At 39.7% G+C, this 17,431-nt stretch overlaps 1 protein-coding gene across 1 annotated transcript; it reads left to right on the forward strand.

Annotated features, from left to right (window-relative positions):
* The first annotated feature begins 5,327 nt into the window (after positions 1-5,327).
* LOC137296942 (plasminogen-like) lies at positions 5,328-8,201 on the forward strand. The gene is made up of 3 exons (XM_067828856.1): positions 5,328-5,642; positions 7,073-7,157; positions 7,951-8,201. The coding sequence occupies exons 1-3, from the start codon at positions 5,328-5,330 to the stop codon at positions 8,199-8,201; spliced, it is 651 nt and encodes a 216-aa protein (XP_067684957.1).
* The last annotated feature ends 9,230 nt before the right edge of the window (positions 8,202-17,431 follow it).

Below are 17,431 nucleotides of genomic sequence, written 5' to 3' on the forward strand. Positions count from 1 at the left end.
AAGAATGGTTGATGTCAATTAACAGCTCCATTTTTTTAGAACGTTATTCTTCCCATAAAACTGTTAGAGACTGAATTTTATATCATGGATTTGCAAGATTAAGGTTTGTTGAGGGCCTTTTGTAAACTAAGAATAGGTTTCCATGATCTTGGAGTTAATCATGTACGTAAATCCAAAAGGGATTTGTTTGACCTAAGTGTATGCATTTGTAAAAAATGTAATTTGAAAATGAAAATGAGTTTCATATAAAGTTTGTGTGTACAATGTACTCCGATTTAAGATATCTGCCATTTATCTCACTACCTGTTACAGATGAACATACATTGTCCAATCTTATGAATTCTAGAAATATTGATGTTATTAAATCGACCGCATTGTATTTAAGACATGTTTTAATGCAAGAAATGCAAACCGTACCACGTGAGCAGACAATGCATCTGTATTTGTTCTATAGGCCTCAAGGCCCTAAATACTGAATACACTGACTCAGAATCTGAGCCACGTGTCCTGCTGCAGCAGAACTGGAGGGAGGGAAGTTTCCCAACAGGACGAATGAAGTATAGGGAGTGACAGTCTTAGAGAAAACTAACGTTAAGAGTTCATCGAAAACCCTGGCTTCCAGGAATTTACTTTGTAGTTCACCTACTGAGTTAGAAGGTATAGATGGAATCGTTTATGTCGTTATGACATACAATATACATTGCTGCTTTAAAAAAAACAAATAAACAAAATTATAAGCGTAAAATCGCGATTCAAAAGTGCAACATTTTGTACTTTGGCTTACTTCCCCCGAAACGAACCCCCCTCCGAAACAAAAATGAATGTAGTTTGTTTGCAACCATCAGACATAAAAACATGTCTAATTACATAATGTCGCAGACAAGGGACTCGGGTGCACGAGTCACAAATCAACTTATTTTCTTTATGTCGTATAGTCTGATAGGTGTTATGTTCAAATTGAACGTGGTCAATGATTGAAGCTGCGTATTGCATGTTGTCCTTAGTAGACAGGCAGACAGACATATAGGTGTGAATAAACAAGACACTAAGCTTTCTCTGTGACAGACTGCTTACCACAATCAACAAGTTTTTTTACGTAACGAGTAGATTATTTACTTGTTTGTGTACACAACCAAGCTTAGACTGCTGCTCACGACCTAAGACGCTGGGCATGCATACTGTTTCAAGCTCCACGAACCTATTCCCTGCACATGCGTTATGGACGCAGCGCAGCACAGCTGTTGAAACCAGTTTTCCCCCAGCGCTGGGGTAAATTTAGTGAAACGTTTGAACTCCGATTTCGCGGGCTTTTTTTCATCGCGTTTTGTTTCAACTTTATAGGTTGAATTGGCATTTTGTATGATTTGTTTCGCTAATTGCATACCGAAAGGTACCAGAATCTGCGAAGTTGTGTTTTACGTTGCACGTGACCTTTAAAGAATCAGCAATGAGAACCTGTGTCAAACCTGTGGTTAAGAAAGATCCAATCACACCTGATATGTCGTTAAAGTTGGCAAATAGCTTTGGCGTAAGCAATGCTACTTTGCTAGATTTAAGGTTCTTATCAATGTCTTTGCTCTCATATGCAGGATTTTTCAGATTTTCCGAAGTAGTGAATATCAAAAGAAATGATATTACCTTTGAAAAAGGCTTGTATAAGCATTTTTTCTCAGACGGTAGAACTGTTTCGATCTCTGTTACTTGTCCTCCGACATGTCCAGTTACTGTGTTAAAGAGGTACCTTGAGGCAGCAGATATTGTAGATATAGTCTTCCGAAGATTACATATTTAGACAGCTGAGTTATTGTGAAGATACTTCCAAAATCGGACTGCACAGTTTTCGCTCAGGGGGAGCCAGTGCTGCGGATAACGTCGGTGTACCAGATAGACTATTTAAAAGACACGTCCGTTGGGCTTCGGAGACAGCTAGAGACGGTTGCATGAGTGAGTTTAGTTTTACGCCGCACTCAGCAATATTACAGCTATATGGCGGCGGTCTGTAAATAATCGAGTCTGGACCAGACAATCCAGTGATCAACAACATGAGCATCGATCTGCGCAATTGGGAACCGATGACATGCGTCAACCAAGTCAGCCAGCCTGACCACCCGATCCCTTTAGTCGCCTCTTACGACAAGCTGAGTCGCCTCGGTTGCATGAAAGACAATATCAATTCGTTACACCTAGTGTCTGTGAATTTGGGAATTCGAATGTTTTTGTGTGGCATATGTTGGAAGTAAAGTTGGTTTTACATCAACATGCCCGTTCGTTTACATCAAGGCGCCGTAGACGCACCCTGTATTACGAGTATGTTGTACTTGGTAAATAATTTATGTTCGTTTGTGCGAAACGAATTAGAACATAAGCGCAAGGGTTGAATAATTGATTTAACTATTGATGGAAGATCCTCTATCACCCCTCGGAGAAATTACAATATGCAAATATCTGGAAAATATATACATAAAACACGCATAAACGTGTGGAACATTCGCCGAAAGCATCTCTTGTTATACATGGATGATTCCTCAAAGACAACATGCACATGTTTGCATTATTCACCCTAAACCAACGCATAAACCTGTGAAAAGTTCAACTCAATACAATATTCATTTGTATCCTCCTCCTTAGCTGTAGCCCCTTAGATAGACCAACCACGACCAGGGTCCTTTCGGCCGTAGCTCGATTAATAACGACTGTTAAAGTAATTGGTTCCCAAGAAAATGACATGTTCACTACTGCCTAGAATTTGATTCTCCTTACACGGAACGAGAGTGCCTGTAACATACGCGTGACACAGGTATGCAACCCGTTCAGAACTGATGTTACACGTGTTACGGTTAATAATTTACCGTGACAACAATGTAACAAATCCCCTGTGAACCAGCAAAACAGAACAAAGACGAGTTTAAAATATTCAGACATTATTATCATGCAACGAGAGCAAGGTATACAAAGTCACAAGTCAATATAACAATGCTGATTACAAATACAATTCAAGAGAGGCAGAATCTAAGTCAATGGGTCACAAAATACAATATGGCAAACTCACCAAAGTCTTGGTGTGAGAGAGAATCAACTATGGCAGAATGTCAACACAGCGATCGGTGCGACAGCAGATAATGTAGATTTAGGCGTTGAAGGGATTTCAAGCGTTGGCGGTAAATCCAGGAAATATGAATGAGTGTGAGTGTCCCTCTCAACACGGCAACCAGCCTTTATATATATTTATATATTAAGTCATTTCCCGAAAGTTCGGGCACAAACGAACATCGTCAACACTGTAGAATGCCCTCGAATAAGTCTCCCGGAAGAAGACACATAGAAAACTAGGAGCAGACAAATTCCGGAAAACCAGAATGCTAAAAGTGTTGACCAGCTATTAAAACGAAATGTGACCCATCATAATTAATATTCAAAACACTAAACGTTGTGACCCAATAGTAATTATTACTGAATTAATAACAAAAATTTTATTACAAAATCTTGAGCACCATTCCAGATTATAAAGTGAGATCTGTTGTAACTACAGGATTCGAAGAACATGTGCGTTTTGTGTTTGGAATCATGACAGACAGCGACTGAGAGACTAAACGTGTTTCAAGTTTGGGAGAAATTTTGGATTTTTCAACTACAAGGACCTCATTTATAATGAATGTGACGTCACCATATTAACACAAGGTATAGAAAATTTTAATTCGTGTAGTTTTCTCCTTTTCAAACAGAGTTCGGCAAGTTTCATGCCTTCATTTGTGAATTTCATGCAAATACATTATATCGATGTAAGAAACGATTTCAATGACAGAAAGCCCCAGCAATTATATGAGTAAGTTAGTGAAATTTGATAACGCCGCTTACAGCAACAATAGGGGCAGTTATGTGAGACAGCAGACATATAGTACTCAGCACCCATCTGGGGAACTTTATCTACTAAGTTTGTATTCCATTATTCGGGTTAGTAAAATCATTGTCAGTGAGTTAGTGAGTTTAGTTTTACGCTGCAGTGGTTTACAGCAGTCTGTAAATAATCGAGACTGCACCATACAATCTTGTGATCAACAATGTCACACCAGGAATGCGCTTCACACGTTATACCTATGTGGGGAATCGCACCCGGGTCTTGAAAATGACGAGCGAACTCTTTATCCACGAGGCTACTCCTTCACCTCTTGAAAATACCTGATCATATGGTGAAAGTCAAAACAGTGAAGCCAGTCTGTTGTCTTCCTAAAACAAATAAGCAAGATGGTGATCACTGGTAAGTGTGACGTTGTCAGCTACTGTTCCGTTATGGCATACACATTTCTACATTTCCAAACCATTCTACATTTCCAAATCGCATTATCAAATTAGATTTCAAGTTCGTTATTCAATTTCAGTAAATTAATATCACACGTCTGTTAGCTCTATAAAAGCTTTAAAGCATTAAATGCCCATCCTGACTAGCCGCACTTCAAATCTTCAAAGACAAGGTGTTCTTTAGGTTTTCTGGTTTATTACAATTACAATGATCACATCGCGAGAGGCAGGGTGTAACAGTTTGTTATTTTTTGCATTTGTGTGTCGCCGCAATAGTCCGCCTGTATGGCCTTGGTCTGTAAGTAACCGCGTATGGACCAGAAAATCAGTGATCAACAGCATGAGCATCAATCTACGCAACCGATGGCATGTCCCATTAGACGCCTCTTACGAAAAGCATGGGATACTGAAGCCCAATTCTAATCCGAATCTTGACAGAGGAGGTTACTTGTAGTCATGGCAAGTACAGCTTCTGTTGTTCGTGCCAGGATACGAAGGAAACGACTGGAAGTCAGAAATCAATTAAGTGTTTTGTCATCTCAAGATCATGGCACAATGGTGGTGATCGCGCGCACTGTCTTTGTATTGCTCTGTCTTCCAAAGCAATTGCACACTGACATATGTCAGATGTGGTTACGCATTGCACAGCGTTGTTCTAAGAAGACGACGATCAAAGAGCATTGGCAAGGGATAGACTTTACGTTACTGTTCCATCCATGTAAAAGTCATTGATCCCAAATGTTTGAAGCTGCATGTATCTTTATTTCATCAAACTAATTATTTTAGCAACACAGGCGAATTGTGAAAAACGCAAGTTTGTGGACCGTAAACAGAAAATGCATTGAGGAAGCTGTGTTACGTCAGCTCTCAAATAAGAACGGGCGCTGTTTAACTGGGTAAGGCCGTTTCAGATCTGAAGTGATGTCTGCTATTTAAGACCGAAGGAAGTGGCCTCTTTTCTTTCCAAGACATATTTCAAGACACGTGAATCATACAATTCTATGATGGACATTTATCTACAAATCATCACTATGAAAACCCTGTTGACAACAATACTGTTCTTGGACCTGATCATAGAGAGTGGACAAGTCACGGGATCGTGTAGTCGACAGGTTAACACCCCCGGGATCCTGACTGGTAGCAGACTCGTGGGGTCAGTCTATCTCGTGCTTCAGACCTCTACCCTACAGGACTGTGTCAAGTCATGTTTGCAGCAGTCGCGCTGCGTCAGCTTCAACTACAAGGCGGGACAGTGCGAACTCAACTACGACGACGCGACAACGTCTTCTCCTGGAATGGTGGAAGCGCCTGCCTGGAACCATGCAAATGCGTCATATTTTCCATCGGTAAGTAACATGAGCTATGGATCGATAAAGAGTGACACATTTGAGCATTAACTGAGCACGACCCGCTTGTATATACGAATAGAACCTAACAAAACTATATGCTATTTTGAAAACAAAATTCCGAGAAATATAATGGCAACTGTATTATGTTACTTTGGTTAAAACGAACGCAAAAACTGAAATTGATATTTGTTAAGACTTTACATGCAATCTGTGAAGAATGCACGCAAGAAAACAATATGAATATTAGCCATGCCGGAAAGTATGGTCACCATGACTACCCCACCAATCTGATGGTCAACCAGCCTTCAGATAATGATTGTTGTGATGGTATGTGCCAGTAATGGCACCCTCTTCAGTTCTTGGTGTAGGCACCATTCACACGGATACCATTTGCCAGTCTTTTCCTACTCGCAATCAAGCCTCCAGTTTTCAGCATTTGGATCCTCATGGAGTGCTTGCTCCACTTCCTTCGGATTATCAACAAAAATATCTCCAGCTTGATCTTGGTGCGGAGTACATATCAGTGCTCCTTTGTATCCATGCTGACGTTGTCCTGCAAATGGACCTTGATTGCCACCACCAAATGTTTCTGCTGCACGAGTCACTTCCTGGTAATATGCCTCGTCACGAGTCTCCATACGCAACAGCTGTCGGTAACGTGTTGATGATAGCGACTTTGATTCTGCCATTCAAACCTACTCCATGACCTCCTTGCGGACGTTGTTGCCTGTGGGGACGGGATGTCTCATGTGATGACGCTCTCTCATACCAGCAGCCACAGTCTCCTAGTGGTATTGATGGAGAGCTGTACTTCTACTTGTCAGACGAATTATAACTCAGTGAATGGGTGAGTATGTTTAGTTTTAGGCACCAATACAGCTTCACGGCGGCGTTCTTTAAATAATCGAGTGTGTACCAGACAATCCAGTGATCAACAGAATGAGCATCGACCTGCGCAAGTGGGAACAGATCTGTATGAGACAGATCCACGTGTCACCAGTATGGTACAGATCGACAAGTCACCAGTATGGTACAGATTACCATGTCACCAGTGTGGTACAGATCCCCATGTCACCGGTATGGCACAGATCTATATGACACCACTATGGTACGGATCCACATATCACCAGCATGGTACAGATCCACGTGTCACCGGTATGGTCCTGATGCATACTTCACCACTATGGTACAAGTCCACATTTCACCAGTATGGTACAGATCCACATGTCACCAGTATGGCACAGATCCGTATCTCACAACATCATAAGGATGTACATCTTCAGAGACCTTTCATATTTACACACTCACTGTTCTCTTTGGGATACGGTACCTTTGAGAATGTTATCTCTAGGGAAGTTTAAGTTCTAATTATATTTCAACCAGCGTTCCGAACTCCGGATTAACGAACGCAACTGTGATCTTTTCAGCGACTTGTGGGTACTTGTGGGTCCAAACCATGTGGTGTGAACCACACATGCGCAGAAAAGGATGGTGGCTATGAATGCCAACAAGGTAAATCGTTCACTGGTGTTAACTAAAGTCTTTAAACTAATATTATCATCCATACCACCATGTATATAACGTACCATCACTAACATACCATATTCATCACGAATAGAACATGCCATCACTAATATGACCACATTCATCAGGTTATAACATGCCATCACCAACATGTCAGCATTCATCACGTACACAACATGCCATCACCAACATGTCAGCATTCATCACCTACACAACATGCCATCACCAACATGTCAGCATTCATCACGTACACAACATGCCATCACCAACATGTCAGCATTCGTCACCTACACAACATGCCATCACCAACATGTCAGCATTCATCACCTACACAACATGCGATCACTAACATGATCACTTTCATCACGTACACAAAATGCCATCACTAGCATGAGATGTCCTCGCTCACATATATGATGTTTTGTGATATAATGTATCGTAAGCAATATAAAGTTTCTCAAAAAGCGTGCTTCGGTTATTTGGACGTAAACAAATGTAACCGGAAAATAAAATATTTCGGACGATATGTTGTATTGTATTGAGTTCATGAATTCGAAACTCTCATTTCGCACTCATCGTTATTTAGCCCTCAGATAATGCATTTTTCTATTTTGGATAGAAAATGCCTTTTGTGTTTTTTTGTATGATCAGAACCTGCTCTAATGTTTTCTTTAGGGGAGTTATGCTACACGGGTTCGACTCGCATGCTGATAATAAGGTAATTATGAGGAGGTTACTATTTCTTATGGACTTATGTAGTGGTTCTCTTTCTTTTTCTTAGAAGAGTTATGCTACACGCATTCGACGCTATATCTCGGAACCCTGAACATTACCAACACTGGCCGCACATGTCAGAGGTGGGACACGGACACCCCCCACAACAAGAATTTTTATCCTAGAGGAATGTCAGCCTGGGACCCTGCACTAGTTAACGAGAGCAACTACTGTAGAATGCCGGGGCACGCAATACCGTGGTGTTATACCACGGACCCCAACGTTCGTTGGGAGGAGTGTAGCGTCCCTTTATGTTGAGTGAGTGAGTGAGTGAATGAGTGAGTGAGTCTGGTTTCGCGCCACGTTTAGTTATATATTTATATCAACACTATGAAGAACAATAGAAATAATAGGGCTTTTTACCCTCGAGAAATGTCAGTCGGGGACCCCGCCCTAGTTAACGACAGCAACTACTGTAGACTGCAGGGGTACACAATACCGTGGTGCTATACGATGGATACTCGAGTCCGCGGGGAGAAATACAGCGTCCCTTTAAGTTGAGTGATTGAGTATTGCTGGTTTGTCACTGTTTCATTACATTCGAATATAACGCAAGGGAAGAGAAGAAAGGAACTTTGTCATTGTAGCCATGTTCTATAATAGTAACCAAATGAATGTTGCATCACACTATAAATGTCTCGGTATTGTTATATTTCTCTAAATTGATAGTCGAAGACATGTGAAACATTAAGTCTTCAAGACAAAAAAGCCTTTTTGCGTATTATTAAATGCTTAAAGATTTTCCAAGTATGTCTTTGAAAGTTGCTTCAGCAATATTTGATCATATTGTGCTCAAGTTGAGAAAATCCTCTACTTGTTTTCCAAACATTTTCTATGTGTTAATACAAGCGTTTCGTCCAATGCTGTACTTGGGGAAATTAGTAGAACTCAAATATATGTTTAAATATTACAGCACATGTATAAATATTGGTGTCGAATAATACATGTGGACGATGATCAACCTCCCTGGTAGTGTTTTTGAAGTGTTGCTGCACGAGCGTCTACCTTTTTTCCCGAACAGGATTTACTTATGTTTGTGTTAAATCGCGAGTTTGGGGAATTAACTCGCTTGGCATCTAGGAGGTGTAACTATACCAACCCACACACAACACGAGAACCTGAGTGAATAAACAAGGGGTTTATTACGCCACAATCACATAATCCTTGGTTACATATGATTCGAAAATAGTATGGGGACATTTATGATCGTAATGATCAATCAGCTTTCAAAGAATGTAAACATCATACGTGGATTCGTTATACATACTACATTAATCACGACACACATTCAGAAGTATACACGGCGTGTCATTTTTCAAAGCTCTAAACATGAAGTCAGGGGGCGTTTACACAGTCTACGTTGTACGCAGTTACAAACATCAAATATTCACAACGTAATGCAATAGATAGAATATACAAGACAGCCACCCCTGATTTGTGACTGTCATCCGTATTATATACCTATTCCAGCTATCATTGACAATCGTGTTTCAGATAAAACTCACGATAATGTTGTTATTGTGAACTTCACATTATGCCATATAGATGGACCAAGGCATCGATACCCATTCGTGAGTATGCCACAAGGGTATACGTGGCACGCACGTGATTTGACCAGCGTGAACTGCAAACAGTCACAGAGACAGATACATACATTGCACCTTGGCTCTGTTAGCTTTGGAGATTCCAGTCACGGATTAAGTCCGATGATCGTTATCACCGTGACCCTTGACAGGTTTAACATTGAGGAACGTGGTCAGTTGGTCTGTAAATTTCCAGTTTTCAATAACACATACCGTTATCAAATATTGGTAAATCTTTGTCCAATTTTCCCGTGTTAATATATGGATTACACAGGAACGTGTACTTTTACAAAGTAGTCAAGATAATTAAATTCAAAATTTGTATTCTAGGATAACATCATCGTCTTTTCTAAAAGACTATGGAGCAATCACGTCCGCTCTGGAACTTAAAAGAGACACACTGGAGCTCTGTCATAACAAAGACCCAATGGGTATTTTACATAAATTTCCCCGTTGAAGCCATACGTTTAATGTTCAACAAGAACGTTATAATGATGATATATAACAATGTACTCACATATCACAAATGTGATTTTAATGTTATACAAGGTGTCTTTCATTGTTTATCAGTGTATCCCTTCCATTCTACATAGAACATTGTATATACCTAGTTATTACCATACTTTTCCATGAAGAGTAAAATGTAAACGACTTTCGTCAGCAATGAATATACACCTATTGAATTCTATAGCAATATTTCCTAAGCGTAGCTTGCATGTATGAAATGTCCTAATGACATTGATTATCTGTCCATCCGTAAAATATTGTTTTAAATGTTTGTATTCTTGACCATGTCACCTCAATTACTGAAATAAACGTCTTCTTCTTCTTTTTCTTCCATCTGGTGATTAAACGAAAAAACTCATCATGACTGTTTCTTTATGCAAGTACTAGCATTGTCGTAAACTCTCTCTGATCAACTTTTTGGCGCACATGGGTCAGAACTGATCTTCAGCAACCCATGCTTGTCATCGTTTCCCAATTGCGCAGATCGATGCTCATGTTGTTGATCACTGGATTGTCTGGTCGAAACTCGATTATTTACAGACCACCGCCATATGGTTGGAATATTGCTGAGTGCGGTGTAAAACAAAACTCACTCACTCACTCACTAATCTTACTTCCCCAACATTCAGATACGCGTCATATCCCCCGTGAACTATTTATGAGCATGACCTAAATGTGCAGTTACATCATCGATCGCTCCCCCGTCAAGAAACTTTTGTAAAGGGACTACACCTGATTGTCTTCTTGATTTTTTTTAGAATTATGAAAACAAACAGAAGCGCAGGCGTTTAACAATAGATCACGCAACTCCCAAGAGGGTGGAGTAAGAAGATTTCTTATAAGGTGGATGGAATGCATTTCGCCTCGCTCTTGTGCTTGTACGATTACAACCACTCCCCACGAGAGTTCCACCTCGATGTGAACGGAATCACATAGTTCATGTACCAAGATGGGGGTGAAGTTGTCAAACGTTGTGACTATACAACATAATATTGTCATGTCGTTATGTTCTGATGTCGTTACAGCAATCTGCTATTGGTGCACCTACATGTGGCGCTGGTGAAGGAACTGAATCAAATATGTTTCACTGGCTGTGAATCATGAGCAACAGATGACGTCTGGTCTTTCAGTGAAAAGAGTAAAATAATCCAAGCCATGTGCATAACTTTAAGGGACACTAGTGAGATTTAGTCTAATGTAAAATCATCGATTAAGATGCTTTGGAATCTGTTGGAGAAATAGGACCGGATCCACCTTAAGTGAGTCCTCGTTTTTCGTTGTTTCAGCTCCAATCGATCCGACCGCCCTTTTGTGATGATTTGTATCGAAAGCACCCAGGGTAGATCGAGAGGGTCATACACATGACTGACTGAGTCTAATTTTACGACGCGTTTCCCAATATCCAGCACTACCACGGCAGGGGACACCAGAATTAGGCTTCACACATTGTGCCCATGTGGGGAATCGAACCCGGGTTTTCAGTATGGCGAGCGAACGCTTTAATCACTAGGCTACCCCACCGCCTATCCATGCATGACGCCACGAACAACTAAAACAGCTGTTTCTGTGGTTTGGCCTCTTCGTAGACCAGACGATTGTTCTGTCAGTCAGCAAATCCAAAATTGCAGTAACCTTTAATTTAGTGTTGATGGGTTGTATCGGATCTTGAACGACGTCCTGACTCAAGAATTCAAAACGAGTCTGATTTAATCCACTCCCCGTTAGATTTGCAGCATATATTGTCCATAGAAGGTACAGATCCTCATCTAGTGTTGTCAGCGCTAAGTTAATATTATACGAGCGCTTCAATTGTTTTACGCTTGTACAATCAATTCAAATGCCAGAAACAACAACAACAAAGTGAGTGAGTTTAGTTTTACGCCGCACTCAGCAACATATATGGCGGCTGTCTGTAATTGATCAAGTCAGGATTAGACAATCCAGTGATCAACAACACGAGCATCGATCTACGCAACTGGGAACCGACGACATCTGTCAACCAAGTCAGCGAACCTGACCACCCGATCCCGTTACTGAGGACCAACGTTTAACTTTTAAAAGTTTCAACACATTTAAATGGCACAGCCTTCTACCATCGCTATGCAAGCTTTCTTCGTGACAAGCACTACAGACCATGGCAGAAAGTTGATGAGAGACATAGAGAAGAGATAGGACCAGTTCCAACTGTTTTTGTTTTTGTTTTTTGGCTGTTGTTGTTGTTGTTTTTCTTTCTTTTTTATATTTGTTTGTTTTGTTTTGTTTTGTTTGTTGTTTTGGTGTTTTTGGGGGTTTTTTTAGGGGGGTGGGTGGGTTGTTGTTGTTTTTGTTGTTTGGGTTTTTTTTGTTTTGGTTTGGTTTTGGTCTTTGTCTTTTTGGTGGTGGGGGGGAGGTTGTCTTGTTTGGGGTTTTGTTTGGTGTTTGTCTTTTTTCTCTGCTTTTTTTTCTCACACATGACCAAAGCTAGAGTAAAACTACATTAAACATTAAAAACAACACACGTTCTTTTAACACTTACGTTCCTAATATGTACAAATTTAGATTTTTCATTATTTTTAGTAATGCCATTATCTACACACCAGACCTTTAAAACATCCAATAAACTGTGCAGATCATCTGTGAAATCTGTAAGTAGATATATATCACCAGCTTACGCTAACGCAGCAATCACTTTGACCATGACATGAATACCAATCCCAGCTTCTCCAAGTTTATTAAGTAGATCATTAATGAAACAGTTAAACAGAATTGGGGAAAGTAAACAACCTTGCTTCAGGCCCCAATTTACATCAAACCATATGGTAAAATACCATTAATACGAACACTACAGTTTACATTCGCACACAAAGGTTGAAGAGCTAAAATATTTTAACATATACACCAATATTTATCACTTTCTTCCATAGCACACCTATATTAATGCAATCATGTGCCTTCTCAAATCAATGACCGCAGCAAAAGTTTCCCTTTTATTGCATTTTCTTGTTTCGATATGGAACAAATAGAGTGATCTGTAGCTTCTATCCAGAGCTGCGGCTCTCTCTCAATGAGAGAAATGTTAGAGTCAAACAACACATATACGTCTCCAGGCACGTTCTCCTTCTCCACTCACGCTCCACAGTGGCGTCGCCAATCTGCAGTTCACAGTAATCAGCCATCCATTTCACTAACACATCACTCCAGTTCTCAGACACTTCCATCCATTAGAACCACTTTCATAGGAATCTGTTTTCGCCGCTCGCCCAACACCAATCTTACCGATCTCCCTCGAAAAGTCTCTGTCAGTACTTCTTACACATTATATTTCAACGACTACTTACACATGTTTCAACCTCAATGTCATGTTTCAAGGCTGTGGTCTCGCACACATCAGGCAGTAATTTCTAATGCATTAAAGCACATGACTGCTTATCGCACATACCAATATGCCAGTATGTAAGCAATCGAATCTGGACACACAGTCTTGTGATAAACACCAGGATCTTGTTGAGATACGATGACATGATCCTAACCACCCGAGCACCTCTAGCTGGAGACAAGGGGCCACTTGCACAAAGTGATCTTAGTACTATGACAATCTTAAGCCTGTGTTGGAGAATGGGAGTTACAATCATTTTAGCATTAAGATCGCTTTGTGCAAGTGTGCCCAGTTCTAACCGACTTGTTATCCATCAAACATGTCAAGGATACCCTGGCGCGTACAAGCATTGAACTTGACTCAGTGTTCTTCAAAACGTTTGTTGTTTAGGACCAGAAAGCTTTGCCCTCAGTATAGATTTAGATATATACAGTAATTAGGCATGCTTTATGTTCAACAGCCAAGATACCTTTTCATAAAAGTATATTACCAACATTTGGGGGTAACACAATTATAAAGAAATTGAAAAAATCACTACTTCATATTTTAGAAGATTCCAAAGTGTTGGTGAGTTTGCTCAAGGAAGGCAATGCTGTGGGAGACTGGGTGATATACTATATTAAATAGTGAGTGACTGAATGAGTGTGTGAGTTTAGGTTAACAAACAGCAACATTACAGTCTGCCAATGATCGAGTCTGGACCGGACAATCAACCCAGTGATAAACAGCAACATTACAATGATCGTGTCTGGACCGGACAATCAACCCAGTGATAAACAGCAACATTACAATGATCGAGTCTGGACCGGACAATCAACCCAGTGATAAACAGCAACATTACAATGATCGAGTCTGGACCGGACAATCAACCAAGTGATAAACAGCAACATTACAATGATCGAGTCTGGACCGGACAATCAACCCAGTGATAAACAGCAACATTACAATGATCGAGTCTGGACCGGACAATCAACCCAGTGATAAACAGCAAGAGCATCGTTTTACTCAACTGGTCTTACGATGATCAATATTTGTCAATCAAGACAGCGAGCCTGATCACCTCTTATAACATGCATGGGTTATTGAAGACCAATTCGAAACCAGATCATCACGAGTTAACAGATACAGAATAAACCTTATTCGTCTGTCGTGCTTTCGTTACACTTACCGAAGCTACCGGTTGCTTGGAAGCGTGTAGACGATTGCACACATACATGGGTGTCTGAAGCCATAATCTATTGTTTTCTTGTGGTTTTGTATGTTTGGATTGCCCAAATGACTGTTGGTATAGTAAATAGTAGCCACAAATAGACTATACATGTTTTCTTTATCACTAAGTTATGTCCAATTTACTTAAATTAAATGATTGAAATACTAACACCATTAAGTCAGTTTATTAATTATTAATCATTATAAAACACGCTTTACATATGATATCTATGAATTATTACTTAAGCAATTGTTGTTGTTGTTGTTTTGTTGTGGTGGGGCTTGTCACGTGACTACAAAAGTTATTTGTTTAAACGTTGGTACTCATGACCACATTTCCGTGGCAATGAGTAAACGCTTTTATTTGTCCAAGTAACACTCCCCAGCTCTATGATGGAAACAGTTTCTGCTTGCTCTCTAAACATGGTCAGGATAGGGTAAATATATGCTGTGTTGTTGTTGTTAATAATTAACATCACTCGAAACAGTTGTGTGGTCCTTATTAACAGATGAGCTATCATCTTTGACAACATCTTTGAGTGGCATTTACAAGTTGGTATGATGAACAGCGGGGCGAGTTCTGGATGTACAAATTTCGTTAGTATTAAAATGAGAGCCATTTAGCGAGGTCGGTGGAGGTGCTAACATGTATATCACTTGCTTGATAACGCAGATAGTAGGTAGCTGCACCGAAACGTCACTGGTATTAATAATAAAGAAGTTGTGTATCCACAGAACTCTCCTCGATGAGCTGTCAACAATGCACCGGTGCGCTTTATCTCTCTAGGTAAAAGGCAAGTAATCACTTTGGACAGCGAGGAATTATTTCGGGGGGATGAATGATATTGATTTAATTTCATTGTAATTCATTTTTACTCCCACTCATAAAGATAAAATGCAACTGGGCATACGTTTGCTAAATATATATCAGTCCATCATCCAGTGGTGTTAGGAATTTACGGTATTATCAACTTTACAAGACCGATAACTTTGAATTTGCCTTTTCAGTGACATCATGACACACGGACGTTACGTCCACTTCTACAGACATTCTCACACTTGTTGATGGTCCAGAATCGTCAACATGCATTTGTATTTGTTAAAACAAGTATTAAAAGCATTCCTTACGTTTTGCATGTGGTTTTTGTATTTGTATAAAGAATACACAAATGTTCAGGTTGAATCCAAACAGCGAACTATTTCACGCAATCCAATCTGACATGGGAAGGTTGCTTGTTCACTTTAGCGCAGGGATACTTTGGTTTGGGGTTCAAGGTTATGCGAATGTAGTTAGAAATGTGGCCCATAAAACGTGCCGGTAGGAAAAGGAATACCCATTATAGAGGTCGAAATTAGGGTTATACTACTCCTTGTTAAGAAATGCAATATATCCGTGGTTCGATGCGCCCACATGTATTTCCTCGGAGAAAGAGATATCATTCCTGTAATCATAACATGGATGTTGTTTCAGACTAGATATATTAGCTAAAATTAAAAACAAAAGGAGGAAAATTGGACATGCACTCCAGTCATGGATATGTTGATTTGTTACAAAACAATTAATTTATTCCCGGCAATTTGCTCCTGGAAATATATACATAAATGATCTCAGTATTGAAGGTACATAAACCTCGCTCCATATGCCCCATCATCAAGAATAAATTCAACACGGTGTAAAGGAACCGTATGGAACAGACTATTTTTAAATAATGGAAACATTGTACAATTTTCAAATGTTTAAATGCAAAATATATCGTCAAGGTGTAATTGGTCATGTTGCTTCAGTTTTAAAGCTTACACATATATAAGCGCAGGAGAAAAACGTCATCTGTCTTATTTAACTACATACATATCAACGTTTCAAATCCAGGCGTTGTACTTCCCGTCACAAAACACACAACTAGACGTACAATAGACGTACCCTAGACGTTCTTTTAAAAATACCATGTCTTAATTGCGTACAAAGTTGTTCTCGTTAAACCTTTCTGTAAACTATGCGAAGGTACAGAACACACACGTTTTGTCGTAAACGCAGTTACAAATGTGTTGAAATATAAACAGGAATAAAAGATTTAGATGTTTCAACATTGTGTGTTTTCCTTCACATGTGAACCTGTTTATAAAAACAATACTTCAAATGGTTAGACTGAAACGTGTTTTGTCCTAAGTGCGTGTTAGTTCTTATGCAAATATTATATTTGGGTAAAAGCACTTGTCCCATCGTATGCATGCTACTTGATCGTTCTAAGACAAGCCTACTTACAGCAAAGATTAGCAATGATCACTAAGAGGTCCAATGCATAAGCTATGATTCATATTCACAGCAATTTTGATGCTTATCAAGTGGTTGGCAGCTTGCACAGGGGCAAAACTGGACGCCTGCACTGCTTTTTCAGCTATGTCACCTGAATTAAACCCGTTTTGTATAGGTTTGCAATTTGTCCATTGTCTAGTGATTAACGCCGCGCTATTCAACAGTATTCCAGCTATTTGGTGGCGGTCTGTAAATAATCGAGTCTGGACCAGAAAATCCAGTGATCAACAACAAAGAAATGCAACTGCCATCATTCTTTGTGGTATCGTTTCAAGAACCTGCCTGTGTTTGGTTCGCAGGATTTTCGTTATTGATACAATGTTTAAGCATTTGGATTTCTGTCGCTGTTGATTTTGTAACACGTGAACAAGTATAAGGATATGGAGGAAAAACAGAGTATGTCTTAAGATCTGTTAAATCTTTACTTGATTATTTGAAAATATTTTTAAGCAATCGTATTTTAGTTTGCTTTGTTTCTTGAGCGTAACTTAATAAATATCCTTGATTGTGTTATTACCTG

The sequence above is a fragment of the Haliotis asinina genome, chromosome 9, assembly GCF_037392515.1.
Source record: "Haliotis asinina isolate JCU_RB_2024 chromosome 9, JCU_Hal_asi_v2, whole genome shotgun sequence".
Classification (NCBI taxonomy): Eukaryota; Metazoa; Mollusca; class Gastropoda; order Lepetellida; family Haliotidae; genus Haliotis; species Haliotis asinina.